We start from the raw sequence: 18,242 nt of genomic DNA on the forward strand, positions 1-18,242 counted from the left end.
CTACCTTTCCTGAGGTTCACAAGTGGTTCCAGCACCCCCCTTCTGAAAGCTGCTGCTGGGTCCTGCACACAGGACCTGAGGCTGAGCATGCTCTGCAGGTGAGGCTCTCTGATCAGGAGGTCTCTGTAGGCTGTCAGCTGGCTGGAGCGGCAGAGCAGAGCGGCCACGCTGTGCACGAACTCCGGCACCAGGCAGGTGTAGGTGTTGTCAGCCTGGCAGTAGTGGTAAGCAACCACCTGCAGAGTGTGGGACAAACACAACACAAGTGGCACCCTTCAGTGTCCCTGCTGGGCACTACTTAGTCTAACTGCATCAAACTGTTTCTCCTGCAGCTACAGGACATTTCTCAGTGTTAGAATAATTATCTAACCCCCAGGCTGGTCTCCGAGGGCCTCTGTCAGAGACACAGAAAGGAAGACAATGAAACTGATTCTGACCTTGTAGGGCATGCAAAGAGGAAAAGAAATCAAAATGTCAGACTCTGGCATGAAAACAGAGTCATGTGAGCTCAGGCTATCTGGATACAGTGAGTAAACAGCTAAGTTGAGCTCCAACTAAGCAACCCAATAGCTGGGATTTAACTGTGCTGTAATCACCCAGGGACTAATCTGATCATCACCACCCAAGGACTAATTTGATCATCATCAGGCAGAAGTAAATGACAGACAGCCAATAAAGACACCCTTATACAGCAAACAGAGGAAGACAACAATTTGCTTTATCCTGACTAGTAAGTGTTTATTACTTAAACCCAGAACATAACATAGGCCAGATTTCTGTGGGGAAAACCCAAACAACCCTGAAGGAAAACATGGTGCTCCCAGTAAATAAAGTTTGCACTTCACTGACTTCCATAATGTGGTTTCCAAACAATATAAATCACAGAATCACAGAATGTTAGGGGCTGGAAGGGACCTTGAAAGATCATCCAGTCCACCCCCCCCTGTCAGAGCAGATCACACAGGAATTCATCCAGGCAGGTCTTGAATACCCCCAGAGAAGGAGACTCCACAACGCCCTGGGCAGCCTGTTCCAGTGTTCTGTCACCCTCACAGGGAAAAAAAAATGTCTCCTGTTTCCATGGAACTTCCACCCACTGCCCCTGGTCCTATCATTGCTCATCACCCAGCAGAGCCTGGCTCCATCTTCTTGGCACTCATCCTTTACATATTTATAAACATTAGTGAGGTCACCTCTCAGTCTCCTCTTCTCCAAGCTGAAGAGTCCCAGCTCCCTCAGTCTCTCCTTGTAAGGAAGATGTTCCACTCCCTTCATCATTTTTGTGGCTCTGCACTGGACTCTTTGAAGCAGTTCACTGAGGTTCTTCTTGAACTGAGGCACCCAGAACTGCACACAATATTCCAGATGCAGCCTCACCAGGGCAGAGTTGAGAGGCAGGAGAATCTCTGTCTAGCTAATAGCCACAGCCCTTCTGTTCCACCCCAGAATGGCATTGGCCTTCTTGGCCACAAGAGCACATTGCTGGTTCATGGTCATCCTTCCATCCACTAGGACCATCCCCAGGTTCTTTTCCTCTTCACTGCTCTCCAACCTATACTGATCCATGGGGTTGTTCTTTCCCAGGTGCAAGACTCTACACCTGCCCTTGTTGAGCTTCATTCAATCTCTGCCTGCCCAACTCTCCAGCCTAAGTCTCACTGAATGGCAGCACAGCCTTCAGGCGTGTCAGCCACTCCACCCAGTTTTGTGTCAACAATGACCTCCAGTTTTCTTCACAGCTGTTTGCATGTAGTGTGCAAGTAGGACATTAAGTGTTTTTTACTACTTAGGCAAAGACATGAAAACCATCATAACAATCTAATGCAGAAATTACTTTTAATTGCTTCCTTTAGACCCTCAGAGTATGGAAAATGGAAGGACTGCACTCAGACTCAGCCTGTGTCATAGAATGTAAATGGATTATACAGAGGCCAAACATCTTATGTTCACTTTTTCCCAGAATGCTGCTTTTGGAAGGTACACTGAGGGAGCATCTACCTACAGAAGCCCCTTCTGCAAGTGACGTGGCACTTGGTGCCATGGTCTAGTAGTCACGAGGTCTTGGGTGAAAGGTTGGACTTGATGATCTTTGAGGTCTTTTCCAACCTTATTGATTCTATGACCTCCTGTACAAACAGAAAGTAGATGTGACATTTTTTTATGCAACTTTTCCTATGACCAAGCAGGATTCAAGTAATAACCTGAGAGGCAGAAGAGACAGGAAACTGGTTTCACCAGTCATGAAACAGACACACCTTCTAGAAGTGTCCATGGTTGCCACCTCTCCTCCCACTAGTGACCACTAGCCTGGTCAGGAAGCCCTGCAAAGCAGATGCCACCCCCCCCAGGCTAGAGGTTTTCTAACACACTGAGAATCTCTTGGGAAGTGAAAGCTCACCTTTGAGGCGAGGCGTCGGACAGAATCACCCAGAATCTGAGTTGGGTATTCAGGAGCCCCAGGACAACTCAGAGTCCTCATTGTGCTGGTACCACTTGCTGGAGGAGCAGATGAGGGCAAGTGGCTTAAGGGAATCTCCTGGCAGGAGTCACCACCTACATTTCAAAGACAACAAACACAAAAGAGCCTAAACTTGCTGGCAGCAGGTTGCTTTATAGGAAAACTTCATGGAGTATCTTTACTGCCAGAGTACAAATTAAAACTGAACAACAGGATATGAGAAGAAGCCTGCAACTAGTCTGATAAATAAAGGCACATATTTGTCACTATACAATTTCTAAGCAGTTCAACTGACTTTTAGATCAAAACCTACAGAGTTACTGAAAGCAAAATCAGGCTGAAGTGAAATTTCCTTAGGATAATGATGTATGTGATGGCTTAGTTATTATATGCCTGAACTCTTGGGAAACAACAACAACAACAATAATCAAATCAATAAAAATAGTGATAATAATGATTAATAAATAAATATTAACCACAACACCACTAATAAACCCAATAAAAAGAGTAATAATAATAAATACTAACAACAACAATAATAGAAGTGTCAGCAGGGGAAACAGCAGCAACAAAGACTCTCTGGGGGACCTCATAGGTGCGTTCCAATACATGAAGGGATCCTACAGGAAGGCTGCAGAGGGACTTTTCATTAAAGGTGTCCAGCAACAGGACACAGGGGAACAGTTTGAAGCTGAGGGAGAAAAGGGTTAGACTGGACCTTAGGAATAAGTTCTTCAGTATAATGAACAGGTTGCCCAGGGAGGTTGTGGATGCCTCCTCCTTGGGGGTTTCAAGACCAGGTTGGATGAGGTCTTGAGCAGCAGAGCCTATGTGAGTGGCATCCTTGCCCATGGTGGGGGAGGTTGGAGTAGATTATTTCTAGGGCCCCTTCCAACCTAAACTATTCCATTATTCCATGAACAGTCACATCATCCTTCCTGTTAACACAGGCATTGGACTGGTCAGATGAAGAAAGCTGTGGATGCCAGCAGCAGGCAGAGCAGGCTTCTCCACAGCTTTACTCTTGCCATTACTGAAATTGTGTGGCAAGCGTGTGGTACAGGGTGAGGAAGAAAGACATCACTTCTCTCCTTCCAAAAGAATGAGTTCCCACAGTCACAATGCTAATGAGTTTAGGGTGCACACTCACTGCCTGACCACAGGAAGAGATTCTGCATCTCCATTTTCCCCTCTCTTCCGGCCTGCTGAGTCCACACTGCATTATGTGGAAGGCATTTGTCAAAGCAAGCAATTTTAACAGTTTCCTTTCCTCGCAGGAGGAGGAAGCAAGGATTTGCTGAGGAGCTCACGAAGCCTGACCACCCCCATCCAAAAAAAGCAAACAACACTGGGCTCTTGTTACCAGCACAATAACCCCAACAACTGCTCAGAAAAAGGAACATACTTTTGGGAGATGAATGAGGGCTGTTGGAAGCTATTTGCCTCATGCGACTCCCATGGCAGCTAAGTGCCACCAGCCGTGAAATGATGGCAGTCTTCCCAAATCCCACGTTGCCAGTGATGACTGCTCCCCTGTTCTCTGCTGGGTTGCTGTCCCCCAGCCTGTCCTCAATCTCCTGAAACAGCCATTCTCTTCCAACGAACACCGAGTCTGTTGTGATGCTTGGCACTTCGAACAACAGCGGCTTCAGCAAAATGTCTTGAGGCTTGTAGGGGATGAAACGAGCTGAGGAGAGGTGGCACAGAGAGCAGTTTATTAGAAGAAACTCTGCATGCAATCATCCAGCCCTGGGTTAGATCACTTCATTCAGTGCCCTGGTTAACAGCATTCATTGTCAGACTTGTTGGAGCTTTCATTGTGAAAACTATGGAGACTGAGATGCTCAGTTAGCTCCAGAGTCACTCAGGTCACTGCATAATTCCTGTGTGATTGAAATGCTAGAGGAGAGATGCTACAAACATAAGAGAGGTTCAGAGAGGAGAGGTTCGGAGAGGTTCAGAGAGGAGAGGTGAGGTTCGGAGAGGAGAGGTTCAGAGAGGTTCAGGGAGGAGAGGTTCGGACAGGAGAGGAGAGGAGAGGAGAGGTTCAGAGAGGAGAGGAGAGGTTTGGAGAGGTTTGGAGAGGTTCAGAGAGGAGAGATTCGGAGAGGAGAGGAGAGGTTTGGAGAGGTTCAGAGAGGAGAGGTTCGGACAGGAGAGGAGAGGTTTGGAGAGGTTCAGAGAGGAGAGGTTTGGAGAGATTCGGAGAGGAGAGGTTCGGACAGGAGAGGAGAGGAGAGGTTCGGACAGGAGAGGAGAGGTTTGGAGAGGTTCAGAGAGGAGAGGTTTGGAGAGGTTCGGAGAGGAGAGGTTCGGTTCGGTTCGGAGAGGTTCGGAGAGGAGAGGTTCGGAGAGGAGAGGATGGAATGGAATGGAATGGAATGGAATGGAATGGAATGGAATGGAATGGAATGGAATGGACCAGGTTGGAAAAGACCTTTGAGATCATCAAGTCCAACCTATTATCTTCTTAAAAAAACCCACATTAATAATTCTGCAAATGGGGAAGGGCCAAACATTTTGCAGTTTAGAGTGAACTACACTGCTGAGCCTCTCAGTGTCAGGTCTTCAGATCTGTAAAGACATTTACAGAGAAACAGAAGCAGGAGCAGAGAATGAATAACATCTTCTGGTTTAAAAATCCCTACCTTTTTAAAGATAGTAATAAGAACGACAACAATGACAATATTACTGCCCAGTTTTCCATCCTTTGGAAGCCACAAGAACAGAAGTGACACAGCCCAGCTGACTTCAGCCTGCCCATCTGCCAAGCTGCAGAGCTGCCCAGCTGTGCTGTGCCAGGAGAGCTGTGCATACCTTTGCTGTCCTGAGGCACTCTGCCACCAGCAGTGTTGTGCCACGGCAGGCGAATGGAGGTGCGCAGAGGAGCATTTCGTTGTCCGTCCAAATAAGTCAGATCTTCCAGTTTGGTTGAACTTGTGGCTGCAGTTTTAAAGGATGGAAGGTTATGTAAGTTACAAGGAGCATTATTACATGCTGCAGTGCTTTCCTCAACAGAGAGCTTACAGCCAAGGTTTTGTAGACAATGGCAGTGGTTCATAACATTTACAAAACCTTTTCCATCCAGCTCACTAAAGATTGAGGTGGATTTTTCCCCTTCCAGATAGCCCTCACACCTGCCTTAGCTTCCTCACATGGTAAACACTTCTCATGCTCATTTGTGACTGTGAGTACTACCACATCAGAGGGGTCATTATAGAATCATAGAATGGCTTAGGTTGGAAGGGACCTTAGAGATTATGTACTCCAACCTCCCCTCAAAGCCCCATCCCATCTAGTCTTGAACACTCACAGGGAGGAGGCATCCACAACCTCTCTGGGCAACCTGTTCCAGAGTCCCACCACCCTCACACTGAAGAACTTCTTAGTAAGATCCAGCCTAAATGTACTCTCCTGCAGCTTAAAACCCATTCCCCCTTGTCCTATTGCTGGACATCCATATGAAAAGACCCTCTCCAGCCTTCCTGTAGGATGCCTTCAGGTATTGGAAGGCAGCTCTAAGGTTTCCCCAGAGTCTTCTCTTCTCTAGACTGAACAACCCCAGCTCCCTCAGCTTCTCCTCACAGGGCTTGTGAAAGCTGAGGGCATTCTGGGATGCCAGTGATCAGGGGATTGTGGAGCTCAGGAGCCCAGTATCAGAGGGCAGAGCACAAAGCAGAAGCACAGCTTTGGCAACGCTCATCTTTTCAGTTTAGAATCCACATTTTCTTCTCTCTGTCCTACAAAAGCATTTTCAAACTAACAACATAACTTCCACAGAAGACTCAGTGAGAAGAGCTTTCCTTCTGTTCCATGCCTTTACCTGCAACCGAGTTTGGACGAGGCATTATTAAGGAGCCAGAACTTTGTGCATAATTAGTAGGACCCTCTCCTGCTGGAACTTCTTGTGGCAGATTCTCAGCAGATCCAACAGTCTCCTCTTCTGCCACTGGTGAGCAGTTGTCTGTTCTTCGCTCGTGACCGATACCTTGGTGTTTTCCAGCTCGGAGACTCCCATCCTTGCTCCACTCCAAGCTGGATCCACTGCGGTCATCATTTTCTGAGGAACTTGTTATTGTTGCTGAAAAAGAGAGAGAAAAATCAAACTGAGCCACACTTGAACACAGAAGGTTTCACCTCAACATGAGGAGAAACTTCTTTACAGGGAGGGTGCTGGAGCACTGGAACAGGCTGCCCAGAGAGGTTGTGGAGCCTCCTTCTCTGGAGACTTTTGAAACTTGCCTGGATGTGTTCCTGTGCATCCTGCCCTAGGTGATCCTGCTTTTAGACTCAAGGATCTCTGGAGGTCCCTTCCAACCCCTACCGTTCTGTGATTCTGTGATACTCATTGTGGAGGATCAACATTGTGGAAACCCACCTGGATGCATTCCTGTGCAGACTACCCTAAGTGATCCTCCTTTGGCAGGGGGGTTGGACTTGATGATCTCTTGAGGTCCTTTCCAACCTCTACTATACTGTGACACTGAGTTCACTGAGTTCATCATGGAGGGTCAACACTGGACACAGGAAACCCACCTGGATGCATTCCTGGGTAGACTACCCTAAGTGATCCTACTTTGGCAGGGAGGTTGGACTTGATGATCTCTTGAGGTCCTTTCCAGCCTCTAATGTGCTATGACACTAAGTTCACCGAGTTCATCGTGGAGGGTCAATGCTGCACATAGGAAACCCACCTGGATGCATTCCTGGGTAGACTACCCTAAGTGATCCTGCTTGGGCAGGGGGGTTGGACTGAATGACCTCTGAAGGTCTCTTCCAATCTCTAATGCACTGTGATGTACTCTGACATTCTGTGCAATGGTGCACTCGTGTTCTCACACTTAAATGGCATTTGGGGCCAGCAGATAATCCAGAATGTCTCCACTGGGTGTTTTATTAAATATAAAGAATATTACTGATCTAAAAGAGCCAAACAATACAGCTTGTCAGATGGGGAAAAAAAAACCCTTCAGGAAGGAGGCAAGAAAACATTCTGAAGAACCCAGGTGTGTCTTTAGAACTGTGTAATTTGTACAGGAAGAAGTTAGTACTCCAACAAAACATATCCCAACTGCTTTTAAAGTTCTAGAGTGCCTTGAGAATTTTACAACCATTCTGCAGACATGGAGTCACAAAAAACAAGAGACAGCCACCAAAGAAGCTGCATTTAAAGCAAGAAAAAGAAACTCATCTTTGTGATAATTCACATTTTAAAAGACTGATCTTTGCATAAAAAATAATTCAGTTCCTTGAAAAGGCTTGCACAGCTCTTCCAAAGTTAGGAGGATTTCCACAAGCCTAATTTTAGAATAGAATAGAATAGAATAGAATAGAATAGAATAGAATAGAATAGAATAGAATAGAATAGACCAGACCAGGCTGGAAGAGACCTTTGAGATCATCAAGTCCAACCTATCACCCAACACCATCTAATCAACTAAACCATGGCACCAAGCACCCCATCCAGTCTCTTCCTAAACACCTCCAGTGATGGTGACTCCACCACCTCCCTGGGCAGCACATCCCAATGGGCAATCTCTCTTACTGGGAAGAACGTCTTCCTCACATCCAGCCTAAACCTCCCCTGGTGCAGCTTGAGACTGTGTCTTCTTGTTCTGGTGCTGCTTGCCTGGGAGAAGAGACCAACCCCCACCTGGATACAACCTCCCTTCAGGGAGTTGTAGACAGCAATAAGGTCTCCCCTGAGCCTCCTCTTCTCCAGGCTAAGCAACCCCAGCTCCCTCAGCCTCTCCTCACAGGGCTGTGCTCCAGACCCCTCCCCAGCTTTGTTGCCCTTCTCTGGACACCTTCCAGCAACTCAACATCTTTCCTAAACTGAGGGGCCCAGAACTGGACACAGGACTCAAGGTGTGGCCTAACCACTGTCAAGTACAGGGCAGAATGACTTCCCTGCTCCTGCTGGCCACACTGTTCCTGATGCAGGCCAGGATGCCATTGGCGTTCTTGGCCACCTGGGCACACTGTTGGCTCATGTTCAGCCTACTATCAACCAGTACCCCCAGGTGCTGCAGTACCCCAGATGTTGCCCTTCTACTCCAACCTCCCAGCTGTGGGCAGGGATGCCTCTCAACTAGACTGAGCTGTTCAAGGCCTCATCCAACCTGGTCTTGAGCACCCCCAGGAAGGAGGCATCCACAACCTCCCTGGGCAGCCTATTCCAGAGTCTCACCACCCTTGTACTGAAGAACTTCTTCCTAAGATGCATTCTGAACCTACTCTCTGTCAGCTTCAAACCACTCCACCTTGTCCATTTGCTGCACACCCTTATGAAAAGCCCCTCTGCAGCCTTCTGTAGGATCCCTTCCAGTATTGGAAGGCAGCTGTAAAGTCTCCCTGGAGAGGCTGAACCACCCCAACTCCCTCAGCCTATCCCCACAGCAGAGGTGTTCCAGCCCTTGGATCACCTTTGTGACCCTCCTCTGGACTTGTTCCAACAGTTCTGCATCCGTCTTATGCTGGGGGCGCCAGAACTGGACGCAGCATTCGAGGTGGGGTCTCACAAGAGCAAAGGGATAGAATCCCCTCTCTTGACCTACTGGGCACACTCCTCTTGATGTAGCTCAGGACATGATTTGCCTTCTGGGATGCATGAGCACACTGCCTGTTCATGGTGAGCTTCTCACCAATCAATATACCCAAGCTACTTTGAACCCACTCTGCACCCGGCCTGGATTTATGCCTGGGACTGGCCTGACCCAGATGCAGGACCTTGCACTTCAACTTGTTGACCCTCATGCAGTTGGCACTGGCCCACTTCTCAAGCCTGTCTCACTGAAAGCACTTCCAATACATTAAACTCCTACAAAATATCTAAACAACAAATATTTATCTACCAATCTATCACCCAATGCATTTTGAACACCTGAATGCACCAGAGGGAGGCACAATATACAGGATGAAAGGACAACAGGATAAAATACAGTAAATAATGATAAAACTCACAACCAATATCAGTTCAAATAATATCTATGTGAGCCCCAGGCTAAAGTGTGAAAGGTCTGTGTGTAGTGACTCTACACTCCACTGACCAAACCATGAGGTTAAACATTCCAGCCTAGTGGACTGCTCATGAAGTGCAAACACACTGACTGCTCCTTAGAACTCTGAGGCTTGTCCAACCCAAAGAAGTACCAAAAGTACCAACTCCTCTTCTTTCAGATCAACTACACTGCAGCCTTGCAGGATGATGAGGGACTTCTCAGGATCTCAGGTAGTGATAGGACTAGGGGGAATGGAATGAAGCTGGAGGTGGGGAGATTCAGGCTGGAAGTGAGGAGGAAGTTCTTCCCCATGAGAGTGGTGAAGCCCTGGAATAGGTTGTCCAGGGAGGTGGTTGAGGCCCTGTCCCTGGAGGTGTTTAAGACCAGGCTGAATGAGGCTCTGGCCAGCCTGATCTAGTGTGGGGTGTCCCTGCCCCTGGCAGGAGGGTTGGAGCTAGATGATCCTTGTGGTCCCTTCCAACCCCGACTGATTCTATGATGAGGCACTTACACAACTCAGCATTCCTCCAGCTTAGCCTCATGTTCACAAGGCATTTAAGATCTGCTGCTTTCATTCAAGAGCTCATATTCTAAGGAATACCAATAACAGGACGCACATTTTAGAGGCAATGGAAATAAAAGCTTTTCAGGCCTTCCAGTAACCTTTGCACACAGCCTAGACTGTGCTTCTGTATGACAAAATCCATTTCATTGTTAATGGCTGGGGGGGGGAGGAGGGGAAATAAATCAATCTGACTCCTCCTGAAGTATGAAATATTTAAAGCTGTGATTCTTTTTGGAGTGAAATGTGGCATCAGGAAACCTTGCTGCTGATTTCCACACTGAAGCAGCGGCACATATCCACACAAGCTTATGCTCTGGCCTGTGGCCCAGTCTTTCCTCCTACTTAGCTCACAGCTGAAGATTAAAATCTGCTTCCACCACTATTATTGTCAAACCCCACGGAAGCAAAGAAGAATTCAGCTGGAGCACTCAAACAGAAAAGCTAAAAGAAACTTGATCCATAAGTAAAAAAGAGGGAAAAGGAGAAAAGAGAGATTTCCCAGCAGAGTCTGCTGGCCCAGAAAACACAGTGGGAGTAGGAACACAATGGAAACCCAGATGAGAGAGGAGGCTATTCTCATGGCTGGATGAATTCTGTCAAGGACATCAGAGCACACACACTTGGTAGTCATAATTTAAAATGCACATTTACTACTACTAACAAACTTGAATGCACAGACACCTTTGTGTCTAAAAAGCACAGGTCACTTGTCACAGAGATGCCTCTTCCCTCCCTTCTTGGTTTTGGGCCTGTTGAGACGTAAGGGCTGCTGCCACAGCAGGCCAAGGGCTGCTCAAATTCTCCCTTAATTTGAGACCCAAGTCACAGCTTGGCAGAACTCCAGCAGGTGAATTTCATATGGTCCCATGATCACCAGCCATCTGTACTTGGCTGATGGAGCTATACACAGGAGTCCCCCCACCCTCTGATCCTCTCTTTCTGCCCCTGCTCTCGACCAGATCCCTAGAGGAGGACTGTGGAAAGCCTTGGCTCAGCCATCTACTCAGTGGAGAATCACACATCTCTGCCCTGCTGTCCTATTTTAGCCTCATTTTCATGCCTATTGCTCACAAGTTTGCACTGTTTTTAAGCAGTTTGATTTAGGGTATTCTCCTAAGCTATTTTTCCTTCAGCTGCAATTCAAACCAGCTCTGAGCCACCCTGTTTCACCATTATGAAATGCATTGTAGAGACACATACAAGGGAAAGGGGAAAAGGTAGAAGAAAATAAGAAATCACAGAAACATCCAGGTTGGAAGAGACCCTCAGGATCACCAAGTCAAACCAACAACCCTACTCTACAAGGCTCACCCCAAACCATATCCCCAAGCACCACATTCAAACCACCTTTAAACACATCCAGGGTTGGTGACTCCACCACCTCCCTGGGCAGCACATTCCAGTGCCTGACCATTCTTTCCCTGAAAAATGTTCTCCTAATGTCCTAGTGGAGTGAGAGAGAGGAGATGTGATTTCAATCCTTCAAGTACAGAGGGTTTGAGACAGGCCCCATGGACAGCAGAAAATGGAACACAATACCAGGAAGCAGCAGATTTGTACTGTTCAGAGAAGCATGACTGCTATTACTATTTAAGATGCTTACCTATAATTCCACTGTCCTTGCTCTCCAGGGTGGAGCTAGGGCTGCTGATGGTTCCACAGGGACTACCTTTGTTAGCTGCTGCTTTGCCCACACAGCTGTTGAGCGTCGAGCAGGGGCTGTCGGTGCTGGGTGATGTGGTGCTGCTTGTGAGGGTGGAGCAGGGGCTGACTCCTTGGCTGGCTACTGTACACTGCAAGGTGAAGAAAAAACAGAGAGCTGTTGTACAGGAGGCACACACCACTGTGCTGAACGTCAGACACATCAAGGTGAAGGAGAGTAAGAGCAAAGCAAAGAGCCCACTGCTCAAGAAAGAACCTCCCAAGTAGCAGAAGCTTCACCTTGATTGGGGAACCTTAATGACATGTTACTGTTAAAATGATTACTGTCAAAAGCCACTTCTGAAGAAACAAGGGAATTGCACAGTCCAGCTGAAGAGATGCAGTGAGATGGATTAAACATTTTACTGGATTCCCTTCCCCTGTGCCCCCAGGATCTATTTTTTGGGTTTAAAACACTAGAGCTGCAGTCTGATTCACATTTCACTATCAACAAAACCCAAATGGAGGCACCAAGATTTATGAGGCTGGGGGCTGGAAGTGGAGAGAGAAAGGGGAACAAAGAGATACTGGTAGTTACTGTGCAGTTTTGGTTAGATCAGTTTCATACAGGCAGTATCATAGCATCAGTCAGGGTTGGAAGGGACCACAAGGATCATCTAGTTCCAACCCCCTTGCCATGGGCAGGGACACCCCACACTAGGTCAGCCTGGCCAGAGCCTCATCCAGCCTGGGCTTAAACACCTCCAGGGACAGGGCCTCCTCCCCTGCCTCCAAATGACAGGGAAATATTGTCAAATGCAAGGGAACTTCTTGGATAAAATGAAACACAAAGGTCCCAGAAGCACACTCCTATCCTAACAAGCCATCAACATCTTCCATTCTCACAAATCACTGAGAGTAGAAGGAAAAAGAAGCTCCTCATAAATACTAAAATAAGGCAGAGAGCCCTAGAAGCTGCTCACATTCATACCAGAGCAGATTTATCTGCCAGAAATAAGCCTACTATTCTGTTTCAAAGAATGCAGGATCATCTCACAATTTCACAACAAACACACACTACTTTTAGAGTTAATTTACAATCCTACTACCATATGACTATTAGAATAGAATAGGTTGGAAAAGACCTCAGAGATCATCAAGTCCAACCTATCACCCAACACCATCTAATCAACTAAACCATGGCACCAAGTGCCTCATCCAGTCTCTTCTTAAACACCTCCAGTGATGGTGACTCCACCACCTCCCTGAGCAGCACATTCCAATGGCAAATCACTCTTTCTGGGAAGAATTTCTTCCTAACAGCCAGTTTAAACTTCCCCTGGTGCAGCTTGGGACTGTGTCCTCTTGTTCTAGTACTGGCTGCCTGGGAGAAGAGACCAATCCCCACCTGGCTACAACCTCCCTTCAGGCAGTTATTGACGGAAATAAGGTCTCCCCTGAGCCTCCTCTTCTCCAGGCTAAGCAACCCCAGCTCCCTCAGCCTCTCCTCACAGGGCTGTCCTCCAGACCCCTCCCCAGCTTTGTTGCCCTTCTCTGGACACCTTCCAGCAACTCAACATCTTTCCTAAACTGAGGGGCCCAGAACTGGACACAGGACTTGAGGTGTGGCCTAACCAGTGCTGAGCACAGGGCAGAATGACCTCCCTGCTCCTGCTGGCCACACTATTCCTGATGCAGGCCAGGATGCCATTGGCCTTTTTGGCCACCTGGGCACACTGCTGGCTCATGTTCATCCTACTATCAACCAGTACCCCCAGGTCCCTTTCTGTTTGGCCGCTCTCCAGCCACTCTGACCCCAGCCTGTAGTACTGCATGGGGTTGTTGTGGCCAGTGTATAGAACTTGGCACTTAGATGTGTTCAATCTCATGCCCTTGGACTCTGCCCATCTGTCCAGCCTGTCAAGGTCCCTCTGCAGAGCTCTCCTACCCTCTAACAGACCAACACCTGTCCCCAGCTTGGTGCCGTCTGCAAGTGCAGATTGTCTTTTGCTAAGTGTCAAGTAGCTGCAACCAGCAAACAGAGGAAACACCATTAGTCCTCACATAAACAGGATGAATATTAAATACATTAAATATAAAAAGAATACATTCAATACATTCTTTTTCATTGTCCTACCATGACTTCATTTTTCTCTTCTATTCGAGCAGAGGCTGGGATCCCTTCTCCCAGTAAAAAGCCCAATCTCGTCATCAACTCTTGTGCTGCAGGGGAACAGCTCGAGTCCTTATCAGGCTTTGCTTTGGAGGGGAGGAAAAAAAAGTTGAAGGTGAAAGGCTTACCTTGTAGAAAAAGCACAATCAAATGTAAAGACCAGCAATATATCTGCCTGACAAATTCTGTCAGCAGCCTAGCTGGGGAGAAGCTAAGGCCATTTAAACTTCTTTGACCATTAGGCTTTACATTGGTGGTGGGTCTTGGATCCTCTGCATACCTACACATAGCTGAGGAAGAAAAAACCCAGCCCTGCCAGTCAGTCCAGAAAGAGCTGAGGGCAACCAGCCCATCACTGTACTGATGATCTGTGTGACTGTTCTAACAGCAGCATTCACCTCAGGGCTCTCAAAACTCAAGGGCAGGCTGCGATTCTGCCCAGTGGCTTTTAATAGCTTTCTGTAATGTTAAAAACATGAAAAGCAGAGGGGAGCAATGCAGATGTTTTGTAATCTCACAGCTACAACTACAGCTAACACCACAGAGTTTTCTTGTGCTGGCTCTGCAAAGGATGCTGACATCACTTCCAAAGGTCCCAGCTTTTCTGGTTGCAAAAAGGTTTAGTTTGACCTGTACAGTGCTTAAAAAAAAAGGTGGGGGGAGAAAGCAGGGGGGGAAAGGGGAGAAAAGGAGAGGGAGAAGGGGAGTAAAGGAGGGGGAAAAGGGGAGAAAAGGAGGGAAAGGGGAGAAAAAGAGGGGGGAGAAGGGGAGAAAAGGAGGGGGAAAAGGGGAGAAAAGGAGGGGGAAAAGGGGAGAAAAGGAGGGGGAAAAGGGGAGAAAAGGAGGGGGAAAAGGGGAGAAAAGGAGGGGGAAAAGGGGAGAAAAGGAGGGGGAAAAGGGGAGAAAAGGAGGGGGAAAAGGGGAGAAAAGGAGGGGGAAAAGGGGAGAAAAGGAGGGGGAAAAGGGGAGAAAAGGAGGGAAAGGGGAGAAAAAGAGGGGGGAGAAGGGGAGAAAAAGGGGGGGGAGAAGGGGAGAAAAAGGGGGGGGAGAAGGGGAGAAAAAGGGGGGGGAGAAGGGGAGAAAAGGGGGGGGAGAAGGGGAGAAAAAGGGGGGAGAAGGGGAGAAAAGGGGGGGAGAAGGGGAGAAAAAGGTGGGGAGAAGGGGAGAAAAGGAGGAGGAGAAGGGGAGAAAAGGAGGGGGAGAAGGGGAGAAAAGGAGGGGGAGAAGGGGAGAAAAGGGGGGGAAGGAGAGAAAAGGGTGGGGAGAAGGGGAGAAAAAGGTGGGGAGAAGGGGAGAAAAGGAGGAGGAGAAGGGGAGAAAAGGAGGGGGAGAAGGGGAGAAAAAGGGTGGGGAGAAGGGGAGAAAAAGGGTGGGGAGAAGGGGAGAAAAAGGGTGGGGAGAAGGGGAGAAAAAGGGGGGGGAGAAGGGGAGAAAAGGGAAAAAAGGGGGAGGAGGGAAGGGGAAAAAAGTAGATGGAGCAGAAAAAAAAGGGGGAAAAAAGGAGGGGAGACAGGGGCTGGCCTGAGCTGCCCCCTTTCTTCTGGTCTTTCCTTTATGGCTTCACTAAGCCACAAAAGCATCAGGCCAGTATGGCAAGCATATGGTGTCTAACCACCCAAGACACAGCTGACATTCCCTGGTGCTCTTTAAAACAAAAGCCATTAAAACTGCAGTTTCCTTTACAATTGAAGGAAAAAGAAAACAGAAAAATGTTCAGCTGGAACCTCCAGAAGGACTCCAATGAGGTCAGCCAAAGTGAAAAATTAACCTACAGATACAAGGCAGATGAAATCCATCTTATGGTGCACACAGTCAGGTACCAACAGAGGGGTGACTTTGCTCTGACCATGACATTCACTGTCAAAGCCACACTCTGGTATGAACTAGTCCAGTTTAATGGACATGAAACTTTCCAGCACCACCAAATAACTCCAGGGAAGTAGCTTACCCCAGCTCTAGCACACAGCAGGCTGCTGTTACTGCCTCCTTGTTGAGCAAACTTTCACATTTCCAAGATGAAGCACTGCAGCCAGTGCAGAGTTACATGCATGGAATCAGTTTACACTAAAAGCATGTTCAGGAAAACTCCAGGAGGCCTTTGGTGGCTAGCACTCAACAGCACTGGCACATCACTTGGCCAGCAATACAGTTCCAAGAACCCAGATCCTGTAGCACCAGGGCAAGCATCTCCTCCTTACCATCCTACATCTGCAAAGCACCCTTACAAATATCAGATGTCCTCATTATGCAGGATCCTTTGTATCACTGTCTGAAACAAAGAGTTGCTCTACCACATAAAGCAGGCTTACCATTCTGAGTGGGTTCTCCTTGCTCTGATCCTTTTCTCAGTGGCAGAGCTGCCTCACCTGGCACTCTAGGACTTTCCACGTACTTGGGCTTCCTGACTGGACCTGCAATGGGAATGAGTTGAGTGTATGTAAGCTTTCTCAAATGGACCACAAGTTTCCTATGTCCTGTGTTGACCCTTCATGATGAGTATCACAGAATCACAGAATGGTAGGGGTTGGAAGGGACCTCCAGAGATCCTTGAGTCCAAAAGCAGGATCACCTAGGGCAGGATGCACAGGAACACATCCAGGCAGGTTTTGAAAGTCTCCAGAGAAGGAGGCTCCACAATCTCTCTGGGCAGCCTGTTCCAGTGCTCCAGCACCCTCACCAATAAGAAGTGCCTCCTCATGTTGAGATGGAATCTTCTGTGTTCTTGCTTGTACCCATTGTTCCTTGTCCTGTCACTGGGCACCACCAAAAAGAGCCTGGCACCTTCATGTTGACACTCACCCCTCACATGTTTACAAATGTTGATAAGATTCCCTCTTAGCCTTCTCTTCTCAAGACTAAACTAAGTAGAGGAATTATTCCTTACATATACAGCTGCTACTGCAAAGAGCATTGAGCTGCTGTACATTCCCTCTGGTAAGGATCATAGAATCAATAAGGTTGGAAGAGACCTCAAAGATCATCAAATCCAACCTGTCACCCAACACCTCATGACTACTAAACCATGGCACCAAGTGCCATGTCCATTCCCCTCTTGAACACCTCCAGGGATGGTGACTCCACCACCTCCCTGGGCAGCACATTCCAATGCTAACAACTCCCTCTGTGAAGAACTTTCTCCTCACCTCGAGCAGGGAAGGCTTTCCTTGGGCTTGTTGGAATGCAAAGCCTGCTGGAAAACAAACCCAAGCCACTGGTTGTGACAAACCTTAGGTGTCAGAACACTGGAACAGGCTGCCTTGGGGGGTTGTGGAATCTCCCTCTCCAGAGATATTCAAGACCCACCTGGATGAGTTCTTGTGTGATCTGGTATAGGTGCTTTGCAGTGGGGTTGGACTAGATGATCTCTTGAGGTCCCTCCCAGCCCCTAACATTCTGTGATTCTGCAAAACTTGAAAATGTCCCCTGTATATATAGAAAATGAGCAACTTTTTCATGTTCAAACTCAGACAACTTTCAATGGGTCTCCTTGGTTTGGAGCTTTGATTTTCAACTCTTAACAGGAAGATAATTTCATTATCAGCATCTTTGAAGCTAGGAGAAAAAGGCTACAGGAAGACAGCTTGCAATATCAAGACACTAAGTAATTCAAACTCAAGAAGCTTTCTATTACAGCATTCTTTCTCCAAATACTAACACATGTCTTGATCAGGAAGAATGGTGAAGATGAGTTCAGAAGAGAAGAGAGACTATTAATAGCTACTAATAGGTCCTGGTTCCATTAAACAGCAGCATTCCCAGTCACAAACACAGGAATTTCAGAGCCCCACAGGGAATAAGTGTATTCACACACAGACACACACACTGATCCAAAATTAAACTGATGCACTCTGTAATCTCACTTTTAGCCTCATGCTTTGGTTTCAGGCTGCTCAGGATTCTATTCTCTGCTAACTACAGTTCAGCAGCAAGCACAGAAAACATTAACTGCAGGACTTCTCCAGGAGAAAGGGAGTGAGGCTGCCCTCTGAAGTTTCACCAGAAGACATACACTGCCACTACTGAGCCAGCAATCACCTTCTGGCACCACAAACAGGGTGAAACTCTGGTCTTCATTCACCAACTGACAGCTAGCTCTGGTACACCGATGCACAACATCTCAACATATCACAGAACTGAAACTCCACCACGTATTTATCCACATCCTAAACAATAATGCCAACAGAATTTTACATCCATGAAGCTATTTGCAACACAAAGAATGTTGGAAAAGCATGAGCAGGGAAACTTGCAAAGTTACAGTGGAAAGCTAAGGTATTTAAATGGCATGGGGAATAGAATCCGTGGGACTGAAGACTCAAACCCAAATTTCTGTCCTGTGCTTTCCATTGAGGCAATCCCAACTTCTTGTAATGTGTGCAACAAAGCCACTTGAAACATTCCAAC

At 47.5% G+C, this 18,242-nt stretch overlaps 1 protein-coding gene across 6 annotated transcripts in view; it reads right to left on the reverse strand.

Annotated features, from left to right (window-relative positions):
- The window catches only part of TANC1 (tetratricopeptide repeat, ankyrin repeat and coiled-coil containing 1), a 91,701-nt gene that overhangs the window by 24,597 nt on the left and 48,862 nt on the right, over positions 1 to 18,242 (reverse strand). For all 6 annotated transcript variants that reach the window (XM_068139177.1, XM_068139181.1, XM_068139179.1 and 3 more), the window contains 8 exons: positions 16,148 to 16,249; positions 13,803 to 13,924; positions 11,628 to 11,817; positions 6,282 to 6,539; positions 5,276 to 5,401; positions 3,864 to 4,145; positions 2,399 to 2,553; positions 5 to 236 (listed from right to left, as the gene is read on the reverse strand). In XM_068139177.1, the coding sequence (XP_067995278.1) occupies positions 5 to 236; positions 2,399 to 2,553; positions 3,864 to 4,145; positions 5,276 to 5,401; positions 6,282 to 6,539; positions 11,628 to 11,817; positions 13,803 to 13,924; positions 16,148 to 16,249 (1,467 nt within the window). The remainder of the gene's footprint in view (positions 1 to 4; positions 237 to 2,398; positions 2,554 to 3,863; positions 4,146 to 5,275; positions 5,402 to 6,281; positions 6,540 to 11,627; positions 11,818 to 13,802; positions 13,925 to 16,147; positions 16,250 to 18,242) is intronic.

This window comes from Melanerpes formicivorus, unplaced genomic scaffold, assembly GCF_026170545.1.
Source record: "Melanerpes formicivorus ecotype bairdi unplaced genomic scaffold, bMelFor1.0.p_v2 SCAF_5, whole genome shotgun sequence".
Lineage (NCBI taxonomy): Eukaryota > Metazoa > Chordata > Aves > Piciformes > Picidae > Melanerpes > Melanerpes formicivorus.